The sequence below is a fragment of the Notolabrus celidotus genome, chromosome 7 (assembly GCF_009762535.1).
Source record: "Notolabrus celidotus isolate fNotCel1 chromosome 7, fNotCel1.pri, whole genome shotgun sequence".
In the NCBI taxonomy this organism is placed as follows: Eukaryota; Metazoa; Chordata; class Actinopteri; order Labriformes; family Labridae; genus Notolabrus; species Notolabrus celidotus.
Genome location: NC_048278.1, coordinates 3817340 through 3834986, shown reverse-complemented (window position 1 = coordinate 3834986; position 17647 = coordinate 3817340). Strand labels below are relative to the sequence as shown.

General features: G+C 40.9%; 1 protein-coding gene across 1 annotated transcript in view; it reads left to right on the top strand.

The window, feature by feature from the left end:
• prkcaa (protein kinase C, alpha, a) overlaps positions 1 to 17647 on the top strand; it is a 174936-nt gene that overhangs the window by 103488 nt on the left and 53801 nt on the right. The window contains exons 6-10 of the mRNA XM_034688503.1: positions 7381 to 7537; positions 8955 to 9089; positions 9501 to 9594; positions 16833 to 16976; positions 17078 to 17251. Of these exons, the coding sequence (XP_034544394.1) occupies positions 7381 to 7537; positions 8955 to 9089; positions 9501 to 9594; positions 16833 to 16976; positions 17078 to 17251 (704 nt within the window). The remainder of the gene's footprint in view (positions 1 to 7380; positions 7538 to 8954; positions 9090 to 9500; positions 9595 to 16832; positions 16977 to 17077; positions 17252 to 17647) is intronic.

Here is a 17647-nt window from a genome sequence, read left to right as displayed (position 1 = left end):
ACCACTTTATTCTGCTGCTGATTTTGATGCATGACTTAAACTCACAATGATTAACCAAATGTAGAAAGTTAAACACCAATGTCGGAGCAAAATGGATATTTAATTTGGTTAATTCCTGTCGTCATGTGTGAAAGAAGCAAATGCGTCTTTGACCATGTCAGCGTTTGATCATCTGCATAAAATTAATGGATGCCACATCCAAACTCCAGATGCACATTGGACATTGGTTTTGTGGTTTCACCGTAGCTTCCCCTCTTACCCCTCAGTGACAGATAGAAGGTTTGTTGAAACAAGTCTCAAAGAAGGAAAAGTTTTCATATGAAACATAAATAATTATGGTGACACAAGTCTACAGATAAAGGCCAGGTAGTATACAAGCATGCACTGAAACCACAACCTTTAGCTGCATGCAATCACTCAAAAACATGCAGGAAGTGTTTTTGGCATCACTGTGAGTTCATGCACTTTTTATCTGGAGAACATTATGTTTCTACCTCTCTTTGCAAACTGTGTCGTTCACTAGCACTCAGGTAAACCTTGATACTTCAGGTATAATAATACAGAGATGGTACAACATGTCCTGTGTGTCGTATCCTCTGCAGCAGCACTAAATCTTCATACTTTGGCTTTCACCCGAGAGTCACTCTTTATTCGCCGTCTGCAGAGTCGAGTGTCAGCCTTGAACTCTACATGCAGAGATCTGCAGGATGAACAGTGAAGTATAAAACACTAGATGCAATAAAGGATAGCAGTCGTATTAATTATCTTTCTGTATGTTTATTTGAGAATATGTTTTAATCATGTTTCTCAACTGTAAGCCTTTTAAACCACATGAATTGAAGATTAAATATTAACGGTGACAAATGACTTGAATTTTCTCTCATCACTTTCTTTCAGTTCTGTTTTTCCTCCACCTTTGCCCGTCCTCACACACACCACACATCTCTTTGTACGCCCGGCTTCCCCTCTTTATTTACACCTTGACGTCTGATCCTTCGACAATATTCATCAGGAATTCATTTCATGAAAACGCTACAATAGCAAACCTCACGTGTCCGAATGATCAACAGGTGATCCGCTTTGTTGTGGACAGGCCTTGTTTATGATGGCGCTTTTGCAGGGATTCAAAGCTAAGATGAAATCAGGAAGAACTGGAGCACATAACTTTAAAGACAGGAGCATGGGAAAGTCATATTTTACATGATACATCTCGTCAGTGCATCAACAGAAGAGGCAAACTACAGGACCTCTGTCTCTCTCTGATCAGCTGCGTGCACGTGTCAGGAGCAGCAGGTTAACAGAAGCAGGCAATCATTGGTTGAAGTTTTTGATCTTGCACAGATTTTGAAAAATGTCAAAATGGTCAGCAAATATATGAATGGGCAACTCAGCGTGTTATCACGTATTTGTGCAGAAACACTGATGCACACCAGCACGACCAAACAAGCCATACTTTGTGGGGATACCCATAAGGGGACTTGAACCAGCCACCCTTCAATCCCACATTCGAGTCCCTACAGCCTGAGCTACTGCTGCCCCTTCTGATTATACCAGTAAAAAGTACATTTTTGCATCCTCACGCCCATCTTTACTCCCTCTTTTTATAATCTGCAGCACAGCTCAAAAACTTCTTCCGACCTTGTTAATCAGAGCCACTCAATGACCAAGATTTCAAAGTACGCCCACATGGTGTAATTATTTAATTTTGTGATTTAATATCTTCAGATTCCTGATGAAGGAACACTCAAGGTCTATGAGTTTGTTCCCTTTCCTCCCTGCCTGTCATTGTGTTCCTCTGTTCAGACATCCTCCACTCTGAAACGACATCCTGCCTCTTGCAGTCGTCTCTCTGAAAACATGGCCGCCTGCTCGCTGCAGAGCTGAGGTTGGATCACGGAGCGCTGTAGGGTTTGGACGCAGACTCCACTTTGCTAATTGATGATCACTGTCCAACCATCTGAATGCTGCGGCATCCACTTTGCAGCCTTTCCTTCCAGTCATTTCCATGTCTTTGTAGCGTCTGAGTCACCCTGCAGAGGAGCAAAGCGCCGCTCGCCAAGAGAGAATTACCTCAAATCCTGCTGTTACATTTTCCCCCATGAATCAGGGTGAAGATGAAGCAGCTGACAGTACTTGTGATGCATCCAGTGCCAGAACTTTCCACTGCAGGGACAGCAGCGTCTTCTGTTTAGTGTCCAACTGTCCTCGTAGCATGAAGCAGTAATCTGTCCATTAAAACCATGTAGCAGTGTATTTCAGCACATAACCTGCTTCCAATGTAAAAGAAACGGCAGATTAGATAATCTAAGCATGATTGATTCATTTCTTCACATAGAGACCTTTAAAGGGGCCAAGTGTTACACTCACAGGGAGGTGGCTAGAGTTTTAAAGACAGTGTTTACACAGGGAGGTGAAAACAAACATGGCTGACCTCATTTTTAGGTAGGGTCGTGTGGTGTCAGCTGAACACAAGCCGCTCTGTGTTTTCACAAGTAAAGAAAAGAGGGATGAATGAAGCTTGGTGGTTTACTTTGAGTATGAGGGATGTGGTTTTTTTCCCTGTGCAGATATCTCATTTAACTTTTATATCCAGCTTCTCTCTCCATCTATCATCTTGGGACCACAGATAAACTCTGAACTTGCTGTGCCACTTGTGTTGCCGGTCTACCAGAAGTCCCGTCATTGGTATTCCCAGTCTGTCCCTGCTTTGGCTCCCTCTTCTCAGCATGTTGCACACACTCTTTCACACCATTTTAACATATGCCTCTCTGCCTTTCATGGCCGTGCCTTTCTTCTTTTTTTCTTGACCTCTTTTCCTCTTGAAAGAAAGACATACAGGCCTGTAGAGGAGCTCCTGTTGTCTTTTAAATCTGCAGCTCTGCAAACCATTAAAGGGGCCCAGGTGGATTTTTTGGGGAAAAACTAGGCTCTTGATTTTTGCATGAGTGCTTTAAACTAAGGGCAACAGTAAGAACAAACCTGTTGATTCGGAAGGTCCAGTTATGACTGCTTGATTTCCCATCTAAAGGAGCAAAGTGATAAATTCCAGAAAGCTCAATTAAGCTCTGCTGCATCTGACATTTGATTTCAGCGAGCTGAGAAAGCAACAGAAATATCTCTAACTTAATGTTTGGGTGGGAGTTGGTCTTGGCTCCGTCTCTGCAGCCTCAGTAGGTCAGCAGATGTCGTTTTTCCAGGGCTTTTGTTAGTTCTTCGTCAGAGCACAGTTGGATGTAACAAAGTTCAAAAAGTTGTTTCTCTTTGGAAACAGGACAGTTTTTTTTTTTTGAGCTGTTGTTTAAACTCGAGCCAAGATTTCTGCAAAGACTTGTATCCAAGCAACGGTGTAACAGCCCTGACACACACCCCTGCTGTCTCTGCTCTGTGTTTATGAGAGGGGCTGGTTGCACATGCATGTGTGTTTAAAGGTACTTGCACACACATGTTGAATACTTTTACACTTGAATGCACACATTATGACGGCCTGCACACCAACACGCAGTGACGGCGAGGCTTTATTGAAACTCTAAAGATTCCTCTTCTACCTCTGTCCTCATAAATTAACGCATATTTTGAGCCTTTAACGCACCTGTAAACTCAACAAACTTCACCCATGCATCATGCCTCGTAGTGACTATTCTGACCTGGCTTAAGTCACTGTCTGGGTGCGGGAGTGAGGTGTTTCTGACACGCTTCTAAAAGAGTCCAATGTCCAATCCAAGGTTATTGTTGCATTATTTCTTGCCATTTATTGATCCAAATGAAAAACAATTACAGACAACTTACTTTGAAGGTGATATGCGTGATGAGGGTAACAGTGATGTCTAAGATGAGTGGTAAAAATCGTGTGCTCTTCCCGTTCCCAAGATCACTGCTTCACCTTTGCCCCTTTTTAGCTTCCCGTTTACCAGAAGCCCTCCTTGTGGTGATTGTGGGAGTGACAAAAAACAAAAACTACATAGGTAAAATGGCTCATACGTGCCTGGGGAAAACTTTGATATTTGACGAGTCTCATGAAATATATGTGACAAAAATCTGCTCCACATCGCCCCCTAAAATAAAAAAAACATTCTCCTTTAAGAGTTATATTTGAGCTACCCGCACAAAACCGCAAATTCATGTGTATGGCATCAGGACCTACAAAAAAATCCTCTTGCACCCTTATCTTAAACCCAACAGGAAGTGCTCCACCTTACTTTGAATGTCAAAATGTTCCCGTTAAGTAAGCAGTGTTTGAGGGCCCGTTGATCGCTGCTTGCGGCTTTAATTTTTACAAGAAATGCAGCAAAAATCCAGGTTTTCAAATACTGATGCTTCAACCTTTGACCTGCAGGATTTTCTGGCATCACTTTGATCTTTTAGTTTCTCTGCAGAACAGCTGAAAGGAGTTAGGACGACACTCACATCTTGTTTTGTTTATGCTCTGTGGAAAGAAGAGGGTCTGATACAGCCAGGCTTACTGAGGCAGTCTGCAGTCCCTCCTGCTGGTCACGGATGAAACTACAGTTACATAATTACCACAACCTGAACAATCAGGGAGCACTGACTGAAGTGTGGTTATTGTTTTGTTTCATAAACCTTCTCTTATTCCTGGAGATTAAATCTGAAGATTAATGTTGTTTGCACAGTCTCTCTGATGGGTCTGCTCAGGCTGCTTTTTAAATGTCAGTGAGGTGCTGCTGTGACTTTCGTTATGTATGTGTAATACATGAAATATTCAAATCATGACCTTTACAATGCAGAGTGAAAATTTAAAAGAGGAGCATTTGGTGCAGAAGACTGTGGGACTTCACTGAGGTGGAAAATGTTTACAGCAGTCTTCGGTGTTTTATCTGTATAGATGTATTTCACACGTGGTTGCAGGAAGCCGGAGATAAATGCAGGTGTGTGAAAAAAGTAAGATCCTGAGGTTGAAATCCTCCCTCGTGCACGCTGTTCAGTCTATGAAGACTTTAAATAGAAATGATTCTTTGGGAAAACAAAATGCAGCCAGCTGGTTTGCAGGGTGAGAGTTCACAGTAGTCGTTACTTTTACAGTAAATGCACAGCTTTGAAGGATCATGCTTTTCTCTGCAGGAAGGAAACTGAGAAAGTCTCATTTCTGCTCAGTTTCACCTCCTCTGATCAGAGAGAGATAGAAATGAAGGTTGAGTTTCTCCACTCATCTTAGTGAAGAGTGCATCCAGCACAGCATGCTCTCAAACGGTCCTTAAAGGTGCCCGTCGACCGTTTTTTACACTTCTGCTCTGGATTTCAGAGAAAGCAGAGGGCTGCCAGCTCAGGATCGCTCGATGCCTTCCCACACCTCGAGCTTCTTCTGTAAGCTGTCCGTCTCTCTTCACAGTTTTTTTTGTCTCTCTCCGAGAGTGTGTGTGCACTCTCCAGCAGCTCACTCCAACACACATCAAACTTCACACCTTGGTAACATCCCTGAAGCTCAAATCCTCCAACACAGATGCTGAGAATAAAAGCAAGAAATAGGAAAGTACCCACTCTCATCTTATTCAATAACTATTCTGTGAAACTGGACACCTCACGGAGGATCAAATGACACCACTTAGACACGGCAGGTTTTACTGCTGGTGTGAAGAATAATGTGGAAAAAACATAAACTCTGCTTTATGTAAGCTTTTCTCTCGCCCTGTGCGAAATTGTTTGAATCTGGGCATGTTGATAAAATCCTGTTAGAACCTCACAGTGTTAGTTTCTCTCTTGAGTTCATGAATCTTACAGTACACATGCATACAGTATCTTCATACTCCCAAGGCACACATGTTAATCTGATAATGCAGAGTTTCATACTGGAGGCAATAATTCCACCACTTCTTCACTCACATTATCTTTTTCTAGGAACTGCAGGCCTTTCCTTTCTATCATGTTACCCTGTAAAAGCAATACAAGGGCTGCAAGCCACTCTTTTACTACCCTGATCAAGATGTTTGTATAAATAGCTGCTCTTTGTGTGCTTGTGTTCAAACAGTGGTGACAAACCCTCATAGGTTTTTTCTGTTTAGCCCTCACATCCCATAAATAGATAGAAGTATTAGGAACACTCAAAACTTTTTTTTTGAACGGGCAGGCAAGCAAAAAAATGTTTTAAGGTGTAATTTATTTTAATTCAGAGAAAAAAAATCTCAGAATTTTGAAGCTTTAAACTCAAAATTCTGACTTGAATCTGGGAATTCTGAATTTGATCTCAGAGTCTCTGAAGCTTTGAATCCAGAATTCTGACTTTGATCTCCAAATTCTGACTTTGATCTCCAAATTCTGACTTTGATCTAAAAATTCTGACTTTAGTCTCTTAATTTTGACTTAGATCTCGGAATTCAGAGTCATACCTATGAGAATAAAGTTAAACCTTACATTGGAGTCAGAATTCTGGCTTCAATCTTAGAATTGAAAAAAGTTACACGTTTTTTTGCTCTCCGCTCTCCAAAATATGTATTTTCAGTGGCCTTACTCCTCTTCTGTTACTAAACATTGTGCGTCATTGCAGTACAGTTTTTTCATCAGAGACAGTGGGTTAAGCAGTTAGACCAAGTGTCTTCCTCTCCAGGTCAAAGGTCAGTCTACATCTTTGCTGCTGTGGCCTTCATCGTAGTTGACTGACAGGACCTCTTAAAGTGACGTCTGGGGTCTCAAGGGCCGAGGCTCAGCCAAGCAAGGCAGGCAATCACACAGCCCCTGCAGGGATAAACACAGTGTGTGTGTGTGTGTGTGTGTGTGTGTGTGTGTGTGTGTGTGTGTGTGTGTGTGTGTGTGTGTGTGTGTGTGTGTGTGTGTGTGTGTGTGTGTGTGTGTGTGTGTGTGTGTGTGTGTGTGTGTTAGCAGAGATATGTTTCTATGTGTGTTTGTGTGCACTGTAGTATCTCAGGTCTGGCAGCTCTCCAATGCTCAGGGCTAATGGAGCGCTAATGTCCCTGGTGTGCCCTTGTTTACTGAGCTGCTAAATACGGGAGGATAAGAAGAGAGCCTTCGCCTACTTACGTGTGACACAGTCTATCATTTTGAATCACTGCTCTCATGTTCTCATAACAGTTCCTGTACTTGCTTCATATACTGTATGAATCAGCTCTGTAACAATCCTCATAGGCTGTGACTCCCTGTTTGATCCTCAACACAAGCAATTTATTCTATTGATGTTCACCTGTTGCTGAACAGATCTTTGTATCCTCTACTGAAGCAGTTTGTTGTGTGGAAACCTCTCTGAATCTGAATGAAGTCGTTTGTTTTGCTCTTTCAGGTTATTTGATGAATCATCTCACGCACGTTAGCCGGTAGCTCAGTATTCTGTCAAGGTGCAAAAAGAGATTAGGAAACAGAGAATACTCTAAGGTTAACCTGTGTCTCTCTTCTTCCCTTTCTTTGTGCTCCCATCAGTCGGTGAGGGCAAAAACTTGATCCCCATGGACCCCAATGGCCTGTCTGACCCGTACGTGAAGCTCAAGCTGGTACCTGACCCCAAAAATGAGACCAAGCAGAAGACCAAAACCATCCGCTCCAACCTCAACCCCAAATGGAACGAGACCTTTAGTTTGTAAGTGAAAGACCTGACCTCACCTCCTATACTATCACACCTGTGTCATAACGTGAACTACACTTCTTGAATTCTTGCATCGTCACGATAATGTGAAGTTAATGTCTGAAGAACATCTGACCTGATGTTAAACATAAAAAAAACATGTTTTATCACATTATGTCATCAGTACTCTTCCAGATCATTCAACAAGATGAAATCATTACCCTAATTGGTCACATATATTTTTTAAACAGTTATGAATATCCAGAGGGCCAAACAAACATCACTGTGTTTGTACAAAACTTCACAATGTTCTAAATTTAACAATGGGTTGGTGGAATGTGACTTGCAGAGGTCCAGACTTTGCTGTGTCCAAGCTGGAACCACCTGCTTTGGTGATGTTACTTTAAAAAATATTTTTAATAATAAAATATAATAATAATAATAATAATAATAAAAATAATAATAAAAATAATAATAATAATTTTGTATATGTATATACAATTAATATATATTAAATAGAAATAATACTAAAATTAAAAAATAATTTTAATAATTAAATATAATAATAATAATAATAATTATTATTATTATTATTATTATTATTATAATAATTATAATAATTGTGTATATGTATATACAATTAATATATATTAAAATAAAAATATAACTAAAATTAAAAAATAATAAAATAATAATAATAAAAATAATAATAACAATAATAATAATAATAATAATAACAATAATAATAATAATAATAATAATAATAATAATAGTAGTAGTAGTAGTACTAGTAATAGTATGATTATTATTGTTTTATTATTATTATCATATGTATTACTGATAAAATTATTGATATACTATTCTCATTATTATTATTATCATTCTTGTTATATTTATTTATTTTTTTAAATTATACGTTTGTATTATTATTGACACTATCATTGATAATATTATGAATATTATTGAGAAAATTATTATCATCCTCATTATTTTCATCATGATTATTATTTACAAGAGGAAGAAGAATATTTTTCTTTATATTAACATAAATTAATGAATATCATTTTTAACACATTTTTAAGTCTTCAGAATATATTTAGAACTATTAGATGTCTGGATATACGAGATAATGTCAGTGATGATTTTATTGATGAAAACGTTTAAGTCCAAACACTGTTTTACTTTGACTCTTCAAACTGTTTCATAAAATGACATCATCTGATTGCCTCATCACTTCAGTTTGGTCTAAAGTTTGGTGCTCCACAAAGACATTTAGAGTAATATTAGAAATATTCTTTAATCAGGATGTTTAGCCACAGTGTCAACAGGCAGAGGTTAAAATATGTAGCAACAAGTCGCTGTGTTAAACTGCTTATGACATGTCTGATATTGTATGTAGAAAAGTCACGTGTCCTCTGTTTGAACCGCACAGCAAGCTGAAGGGGACAGATAAGGACCGCCGGCTGTCGGTGGAGGTTTGGGACTGGGACCGGACCACCAGGAACGACTTTATGGGAGCCCTTTCCTTTGGAGTGTCAGAGCTCATGAAGGCTCCAGTCTGCGGCTGGTAACCCTCACTCTTTATTGGCCCTCGTGTTGTTTGAAATGAGACAGTGTTGAATTAAACAGGCTGAAGTTTCCAGTGTGAAGTCATAACAGACGCTTTGATTCCACCGAGCAGTTTATTTCCTCCTCCATGAGGACTCAATTTATGGCTATTCAAATATTTAGAACAGTAATGGATCTAGGTTCTTTTATTTTATATCCAATCTATAAAAACTGAAGGTTTGATGTTTGATTAATAAAATATTTATGACAAAATTTAACTTTTGTTTTATTTTGAGAAACTGCCGTCCGTTAAGATTATAGGAAAGTAGACTAGAGGAGTAAACAAAGACGAGGTGGATGAATAAACCTGCTACTGGGTCAGAATCCTCGCGCTCACATGTCTCCCTCCGTCCTGGTCTCTGTCCATCAGGTATAAGCTGCTGTGCCAGGAGGAGGGCGAGTACTACAACGTCCCCATCTCAGAGGAGGACGATGGAAACGAGGAGCTGAGGCAGAAATTTGAGGTGAGGATTCGGTGTCTTCTGTTTGTGTGTTTTCTTTCTTGATCTGATCTACTAACTCAAAGTCCGGTCTGCAGGGACGTCTGCGGGTCTACGCTCCTTTTGTTTATGATATTTTTTAGCTGTGGTGTAGCTTCATGTAACTGACTCAGTTTAATGTAAACATTCGGTAATGCAGCTTTTCTTTTGGGGGATGAGAAACTATGATGGAGTCCTGAGAACACAGACTCATGCTTGTGGTCATTCTGAGGTTGTTCTCACATCACACAGATCCCCGTCTGTAATGAATCAAAGCAGACAACCTGCAGGATTTGATGCATCTCTTATTCTACTGAGAGGAGACCTGACATGTTTCTCTAACACACCTCATTTAAACTAGTTCTTCACAAAGTTGCATCAACAGTTTGCCTATTATTTGGTTAAATGCCTCAGACAGATGTTTCATGTGTGCTCAGATTGAATTCATTAAATTTGATTTGACTTTTCTAAAGGAACCTAAAGTGCAACTTGCAGGTTGGAGACCCCAGTGATGATTTTCATGAATTAATACTCTACAGTAGCTTCTTGAGTCATTTATTGCAAGTTTTATGCAGATGTGATGTAGCATAAGGGAGCCCTGTTAGTTAAGCTAATGTTAGATGTTGATAAATGTGGATTTAAACACTAGTTTTGTCAATAAAGAGGAAGAAAATGTCAAGATTTGAACTACAAGCCTGTTAGAAGAGGAAGAGAGCAGGAACAGGAGAGCATCAGGAGAAATGAAGGAGCAGGAGCAATGACACCCAGAGGAAATGATGCAGGCGTGGTGCTAGCTAACCGTATCTAACGCTGTTTACTTCACAGGTTGTTAGTTAAGTATAGAGTCCAGTCCACTATATCATTTAATACATAATCTACGTCTCCAGATGCTGTAATCTATACGATTTGGAGATGAAACCCATCATAATTTATTGAAGTAAAGAATCAGACATGTTATAAACTGGATCTGTGTGTTTATCATGCAGATTATTTTGTTTACCTTTGCACTGGGACCAGAGACTCCAGTCTGGAGTTTATATTTAACTGATCACTAGTATAACTGTATATGAATCAACATGCTTATCATAAAACTTTTGCTTTACTTTGTCACTTCAGTCTGGATTATTTATTTATTTACTTATTTACTTTTCTTTTTAACTATTCATTTATTTATTAATGTATTTATTTATCTATTTAATTATTCAATTATTTATTGATGTATCTATCTATTTATTCATTGATTTACTTATCTATTTATTTATATATTTATTTATATATTTATTGATCTATTTATTTATTTAATGATAGTGTTTCTTATTTTCAGAGGATGTTTGTCAAGTTTTTTTAATAATCAGGAGTTTCTTATCTTCTTAATTAGAAAATACTCGATGAGGATCCAGCTCTGTGTGTTGATTTTTTTGTGTTTGATTAGTTGTAAATGACACCAACGAAACACACACACACACACACACACACATACACACACACACACACACACACACACACACACACACACACACACACACACACACACACACACACACAGTAGAGATCACAGGTGAGAGGAGGCTACCTGCTCTCTCTCTCTCTCTCTCTCTCTCTCTCTCTCTCTCTCTCTCTCTCTCTCTCTCTCTCTCTCTCTCTCTCTCTCTCTCTCTCTCTCTCTCTCTCTCTCTCTCTCTTTCTCTCTCTCTCTCTCTGCTCCTCAGCTCTTCAGATTGTGAAACTTTCAGAATTTAAGAGAAAGAAATAAAACTGACATCATGGCAGCTCCTCAATAAATCGGTATCTATGTCTCAAAATGTTTCACTCAGTTGACTCTCCTCTTTATTCCTCGACATGATGACCTCCTTCTTCTTCCTTCTCCTCCTTTGCAGTTGACTCCTTCTTTCCTCTAGCTTCCAGCTCCCTCCTTTCTTTCCTCTAGCTTCCTGCTCCCTCCTTTCTTTCCTCTAGCTTCCAGCTCCCTCCTTTCTTTCCTCTAGCTTCCTGCTCCCTCCTTTCTTTCCTCTAGCTTCCTGCTCCCTCCTTTCTTTCCTCTAGCTTCCTGATCCCTCCTTTCTTTCCTCTAGCTTCCTGCTCCCTCCTTTCTTTCCTCTAGCTTCCTGCTCCCTCCTTTCTTTCCTCTAGCTTCCTGCTCCCTCCTTTCTTTCCTCTAGCTTCCTGCTCCCTCCTTTCTTTCCTCTAGCTTCCTGCTCCCTCCTTTCTTTCCTCTAGCTTCCTGCTCCCTCCTTTCTTTCCTCTAGCTTCCTGCTCCCTCCTTTCTTTCCTCTAGCTTCCTGCTCCCTCCTTTCTTTCCTCTAGCTTCCAGCTCCCTCCTTTCTTTCCTCTAGCTTCCTGCTCCCTCCTTTCTTTCCCTCTAGCTTCCTGCTTCCTCCTTCCTTCCCCTCCCCTGTGTGCGTGGTGAGACTAACATTGTACAGATGCTTCTTCCCTCCATGTTCATATTTAATGTAAGAGTTTCTCTCTCCCTCTCTCCCTTCTTCCCCCGGCTCTCAGGACTGCCAAATTAACTTTAATCTAAAGGTATCCCTCTCCTCTGCTCACCTCTTCTGTCCCTTCCTGTCCTTTCCTCTCCTTTAACTCTCCTCTCCTAACTCTCATCTCCTCTCCTTTTCTGTACCCTCCTCTTCTCTCCTTTATCTATCCTCTCCTCTTCTCTCCTTTACTTCCTTTAACTCATCTCCTCTTCTTTCCTTTCCCTCCTTTAACTCTCATCTCCTCTTCTGTCATCCCCTTTGCTCTATTTTCCTCACCTCCTCTCTCCTTCCTTTAACTTTCCTCTGCTTCACTTAACTCCATTAATTTGTCCCTCACTTTAACTCTCCTCTCTCCTTCCTTTAACTCTCCTTCCTTTAACTCTAATCTCCTTTCCTCTCCTCCTCTCTCCTTCCTTTAACTCTCCTTTCCTTTCCTTTCCTTCTCTCTTCTCTCCTCTCCTTTCCTCTCCTTCTCTCTTCTCTCCTCTCCTTTCCTCTCCTCTCTTGTTGTGGTCACATGTTCCTTCACTCCTCCTCATGTCTGATCATTTGTGGTTCAATCAGATCAAATTTACTAACAATTTTTCTGGTAAGTGGTTTTCATCTTTGAAAATAAAAAGATAAGAAATCTTTATCTCTGAGTTAAATCAACGTTTGTTTACGTTTTAAATTCCTGCACCTCTCTCCTCCTGAATCCTCACTTCAGTCCTGGAACCTTTAGTCAAAGCAGACCTCGCTCTCAGAGTCTGTCGGAGGATTGTTAGTAAATCCTGACCACTCACAGTTTGTGTCTCCATCCATCTGCATGTTTGTCTGTATGTGTTCTGTGTCGTCTCTGGATCTCTCATATCGTGTGCTTACATCATTCTGCAGTTTGAACCTTAAAGCGCACAACCATCACTTAACTGATCCTCAGCTTGTTTAAGATTTACCCTCCTTGTGTTTTACTCTCAATAAACAGACATTCAGACGTCACACACACTTCAGGAATATTTCTCATAAGGAAATCTGTAGCTTCAGGAAGAGAAAGATTGGCTGTCCCAGCAATAGTGACCACTAGGTGGCAGCATTGCGTTGAAATACATTGCTCAACATGTCGCTGGAACAATGAGTCTCTGTGCTCATGTGTGGGTGTGTTTGTGTGGAAATCAGGTGGCCTTCATCAGAGAACGTGCAAGGTATTATATTCTTAGTTTCCACCCACACAGTTATCACCTTGCTTCAAATTCCTCCTCAAAGATTTCCACACCACCTTTAAATTGTTGTGATTCTCTCTCTCATGTGTAGTGTTCCTCAGTGAAGTACAGGAGGGTTTCTACTTGAGCAAGATGATATATATGTCTGCTCCTAAGCACACCAGCCCAAGAGGTCAATCAAAGTTCTGTGCAAACCACCTCATCTTTGTCTTTATCTCCGTGTGTCTGTGTCCAAGCCGAATATGTCGGATCTCTTTGTTAAACAAAGTGTTGTTGTTGAATTAGCTGCTGTGTCTGAAGTGTGATTAGTGAGTCGGTCCATTTGGCTCCCTCTCCCTGTGGTTTCAGGACCAAGCAGTTGAGGAAGACTCTGATCAGGTGCGTCTGAAAGGAAAGAAGTAAGGTTGCTGTTCGCTCGGCTCGGTCAGGCTACTTTCACTGGCTAAAGCTTACAGGTGTGCTGTGATCTGCTGCCGTCTGCTCTGCTTTGTGTTACGTTCTGGTCGATGCCATTAACCAAACTAAGGCGCTCAGCATCCGTGGTCATGGGGTCAATGTCTTTGTTTATTTACAGTCTGAATTGGGTCAGAAATGAATGCTGCAGCTGTTCCTGATGGTCGACGCTCTGTTTGTAAACAATGAGGGTGCACGCGCACTTTGGCAACGGCTATACGGCGGAGTAAGATAGCTTGGCAAGCTACCAAAGAGGGCTATCCTCCAAAAATCACAGTTGCTACAGAAAGAAAATCACTTTAAGGAGTACTAAAATAATTATAAACTACATCCAGGTGTAGTTCTATTCCAGGAGTGAAGACATAAGCAAGTGGATAGAAATTCATTTTGTCTTTTTGGCTTGCTAGCTAGCAGAGTCTATCCGTGATTCGGTCATAAGCTAGGCCCGAAAATTAAGGTTATCATTAACTACACACTGTGAGAAAACTGGGTTCAGACCCTCATCAATTAGTATTTTTTTATTTGCAGTCAAAACTGACGGATCTGAGGTCAGATACAGGAAACATTTATTTGCTCACAGCCACAGACGTCGCCGGTGTTCCAGTGTAAAGTGCGACCCTGTTAATTGACCGTCAGCCGAATGCGCCTCCTGCCAATGGCTTTCATGTTTCTTAAAAGACATCTGATGAGTTTGTTTCGATATTATTATGACAAACACACAAAGATGCATTTGTAAGGACTCCTGTCATGTTTCATAAGCTGTTTTAATAGTGACAATCATCGACACATACAACTTAAAGTAGCCAGTTAGCATGGTAACGCTTAACACCTAAACACCGGTTGCTCTGTAGTGTTTGAGATTCTGTCAGAATTCTGTAGAATTTGAGTCTGCAGTTTGTCATCGATTCTGTCAACCGACCAAGCAACAACCAGACATTTTGATGCTGCTAACAGATTCAATTTAATGTTTAAAGCTTGCTAACTCGTCTGAATAAACCGAATGGCGCAATAAGCCACTTCCGTTGCCATAATGCGCGCATCTTATTGACGACGTAGGCGTACACAGCCTATGGTCTACCCTGAACAAGTCAGAAAACATTTCTATTAAAATGTTCTGAAGTTATAAAGAAGTTCTCACATTCTGCTCATCATATACTTCAATTCTTTGACCTCTCTGTCAGCGAGCTTGACTTCTGTTGGCAGTTTGTTTCCATTTATCTGGTGTGCTGCATGAGGTTGTAGATTTTAGACGTTACATCGAGGTTCAGCATGAGTTTGGATCTGTGTTTTTGCCTTGGCTGAGTTTGAGTACTGGGGATTGCAATATTTATTGTGTCACTGGTCAGAGAGAGGAAACATATAAAACTTTGATTGTATTTGTTGTCACGCCTTGCAGTTGAACTCAGCTTCTTGGAGCATCTTGGCGTTCTGGGAGCTTAAGCATGACGATGGCATGATGAGGGAAGAGAGTTCTGTTGCATTTCTGCAGATAAAGGTGCATGCACATAGAGGAGCCAGAGTGTACTGTCTTGTTAAGACTTTGTGTTCAGAATGCAGCCATAAAGAAGAGGTGATTTCAGAGATAACATCTTAATTAAAGTGTGTATTTGTGTTGTGTATTGACATATATTGATGCTCATTGCTTGTAATGTTAGTTTAATTCAAATATAATCAATCAATCTTTATTTCTAAAGCGCAAATTCCCAACAAATGTTCTCCTCAGACTCTTTCCAAACAGAGCAGGTCTAGACCGGACTCTATGTTCTGTTATCAACAAAGACCCAACATCAAGACAGGATCAGATCCAGTCCCATCTTACAGACAGGACTCAGTCTGATCTCATCTTAATCCACCATGAGCAGAGCACTTTGCAGCATTTAGCAAGTTACAGTGGCAAGGACAAACTTCCTTTAACAGGCAGAAACCTCCAGCAGGACCAGACTCATGTTAGACACACATCTGCTGAGACTGTGTTGGAGAGAGGGATAGAGGGAGATGAAGAGAGAGAGAGAGAGATGATAGTGGAGAGAGTTGTGGAGTAGTAGTTGTAGCAGCTGGAGTCTGGCACGTCCACAGCAGCAGAGATCCAGAGGAACCTACAAGACAAGGGAGCTCAGGGACTCCAGAAAGGTCTATGGTTAGTAACTTTAATGGGACAGGAAGAGTTAAAGTAAGAGACAGGCAGACAGAAGAGAGAGAGGGAAAGACAGGATCCCAGTGTGTCAGTCTAAGCCTACAGCAGCATAACTAAGAGCTGGTCCAAGCCTGATCCAGCTCTAACTATAAGCTTTATCAAAAAGGAAAGTTTGAAGCCTACTCTTAAAAGTAGAGAGGGTGTCTGCCTCCCGGACCCTGACTGGTAGATGATTCCAAAGGAGAGGGGTCTGATAACTGAAGGTTCTACCTCCCATACTACTTTTAGAGACTTTAGGTACGATGAGCAGGCCTGCATGTTGGGAGAGTAGTGTTCTAGAGGGGTAAAGATGGGACTCCCTCCCTTCACATGCATACACAGTTATTATAGTAAAATATATCAATTTAACATGTTGCAGACGTATTTAAAAACACAAATATTATTTATCACACGTTTTATTTTTCATGTCTCAGTAATTGCAAAAGATAAAAATATTTTGTGCTTTCACTGATAAAATGAGTATCAATTTATCCCGATGTTTGCAGTAAATCAGTAGACTTAATCCATCGTATCTGTCTGAATGGAGCCTTTTTGTGACCCTGCAGTCTCATCTCATTCCACTCATCTCAACGTCTCCTCATCAATCAGTGTGTTGGTGTGAGTGTGAGCGTGTGAGCATGTCAGGGATGATTCTGAAGCACTGATATTCAAAATTATGAAACATTTCTGTGTACAGTAGGAGTGTCTCGCATGTCACTTCAAGTGGAATCCATCCTAAAGAAGCCTCATCTAAGAAACCAAGTGATTACATTCATTTATGCATATCATGACTTTAAAGCCACCGTTCAGGATATCTTGACTGAGCTACACAGCACAGCTTCTTGTTTTGTGTGTGTGCAAACAAAATATGCTTTTTAAGTATGTATGTCCAATAAAACACCGTTTGTGCCCTGAGTGCAGAAAGCCAAGCTCGGCCCGGGTAAGAAGGCGATCACCGAGACTGACGACGGACGTCCGACTGAGTTGCCTTCCAACATCCTCGACCAGGTCAAGCTCAGCGACTTCTCCTTCCTGGCTGTGCTCGGGAAAGGCAGCTTTGGCAAGGTGAGACATTTCAAACAATACACTAGAGCTCAACATGTAACACCTCAAGATCTAATAAGGGTATATAACATTTCTTCTCCCTTGTTTCTGTCCGTGTGAAGGTGATGCTGGCAGAGATGAAGGCCACCGAAGAGCTGTACGCAATAAAGATCCTGAAGAAGGACGTGGTGATCCAGGACGATGATGTGGAATGCACCATGGTGGAAAAGAGAGTCCTGGCGCAACAGGACAAGCCGCCCTTCCTCACGTTTCTCCACTCGTGCTTTCAGACTGTGGTAGGTTAAAAATGGACGCCTCCTGGACACACCAGACCGACTCACCCCGGGTCGGGTCAGATTCATGAAGCAGCTTAGTCACAAAGTTTTGTTTAGAGCATGAGAGGACGAGTGTGACAAGTGGGATAAAAAAACAGAGGAGGAACAAACAAACCTTAATTAGAAGGCTGAGGTTTAGTGTGCGTGTGCGTGCAAACAAGTGTGTAATGACTCTGACTAATGCAGACTGCACAACCTGAGGGCTCGGACTGTATGAGCCTAGAAACATGGACTTAAATGTTTTATAGTCCTGCATGCACACGGGGATGTTTTAAGAATACATGCGATCAAACACAGAATCCCACTTCTTCAAATTAGTGTATTTTTACCGCTTATCAAGGAACACACCTGCATGCA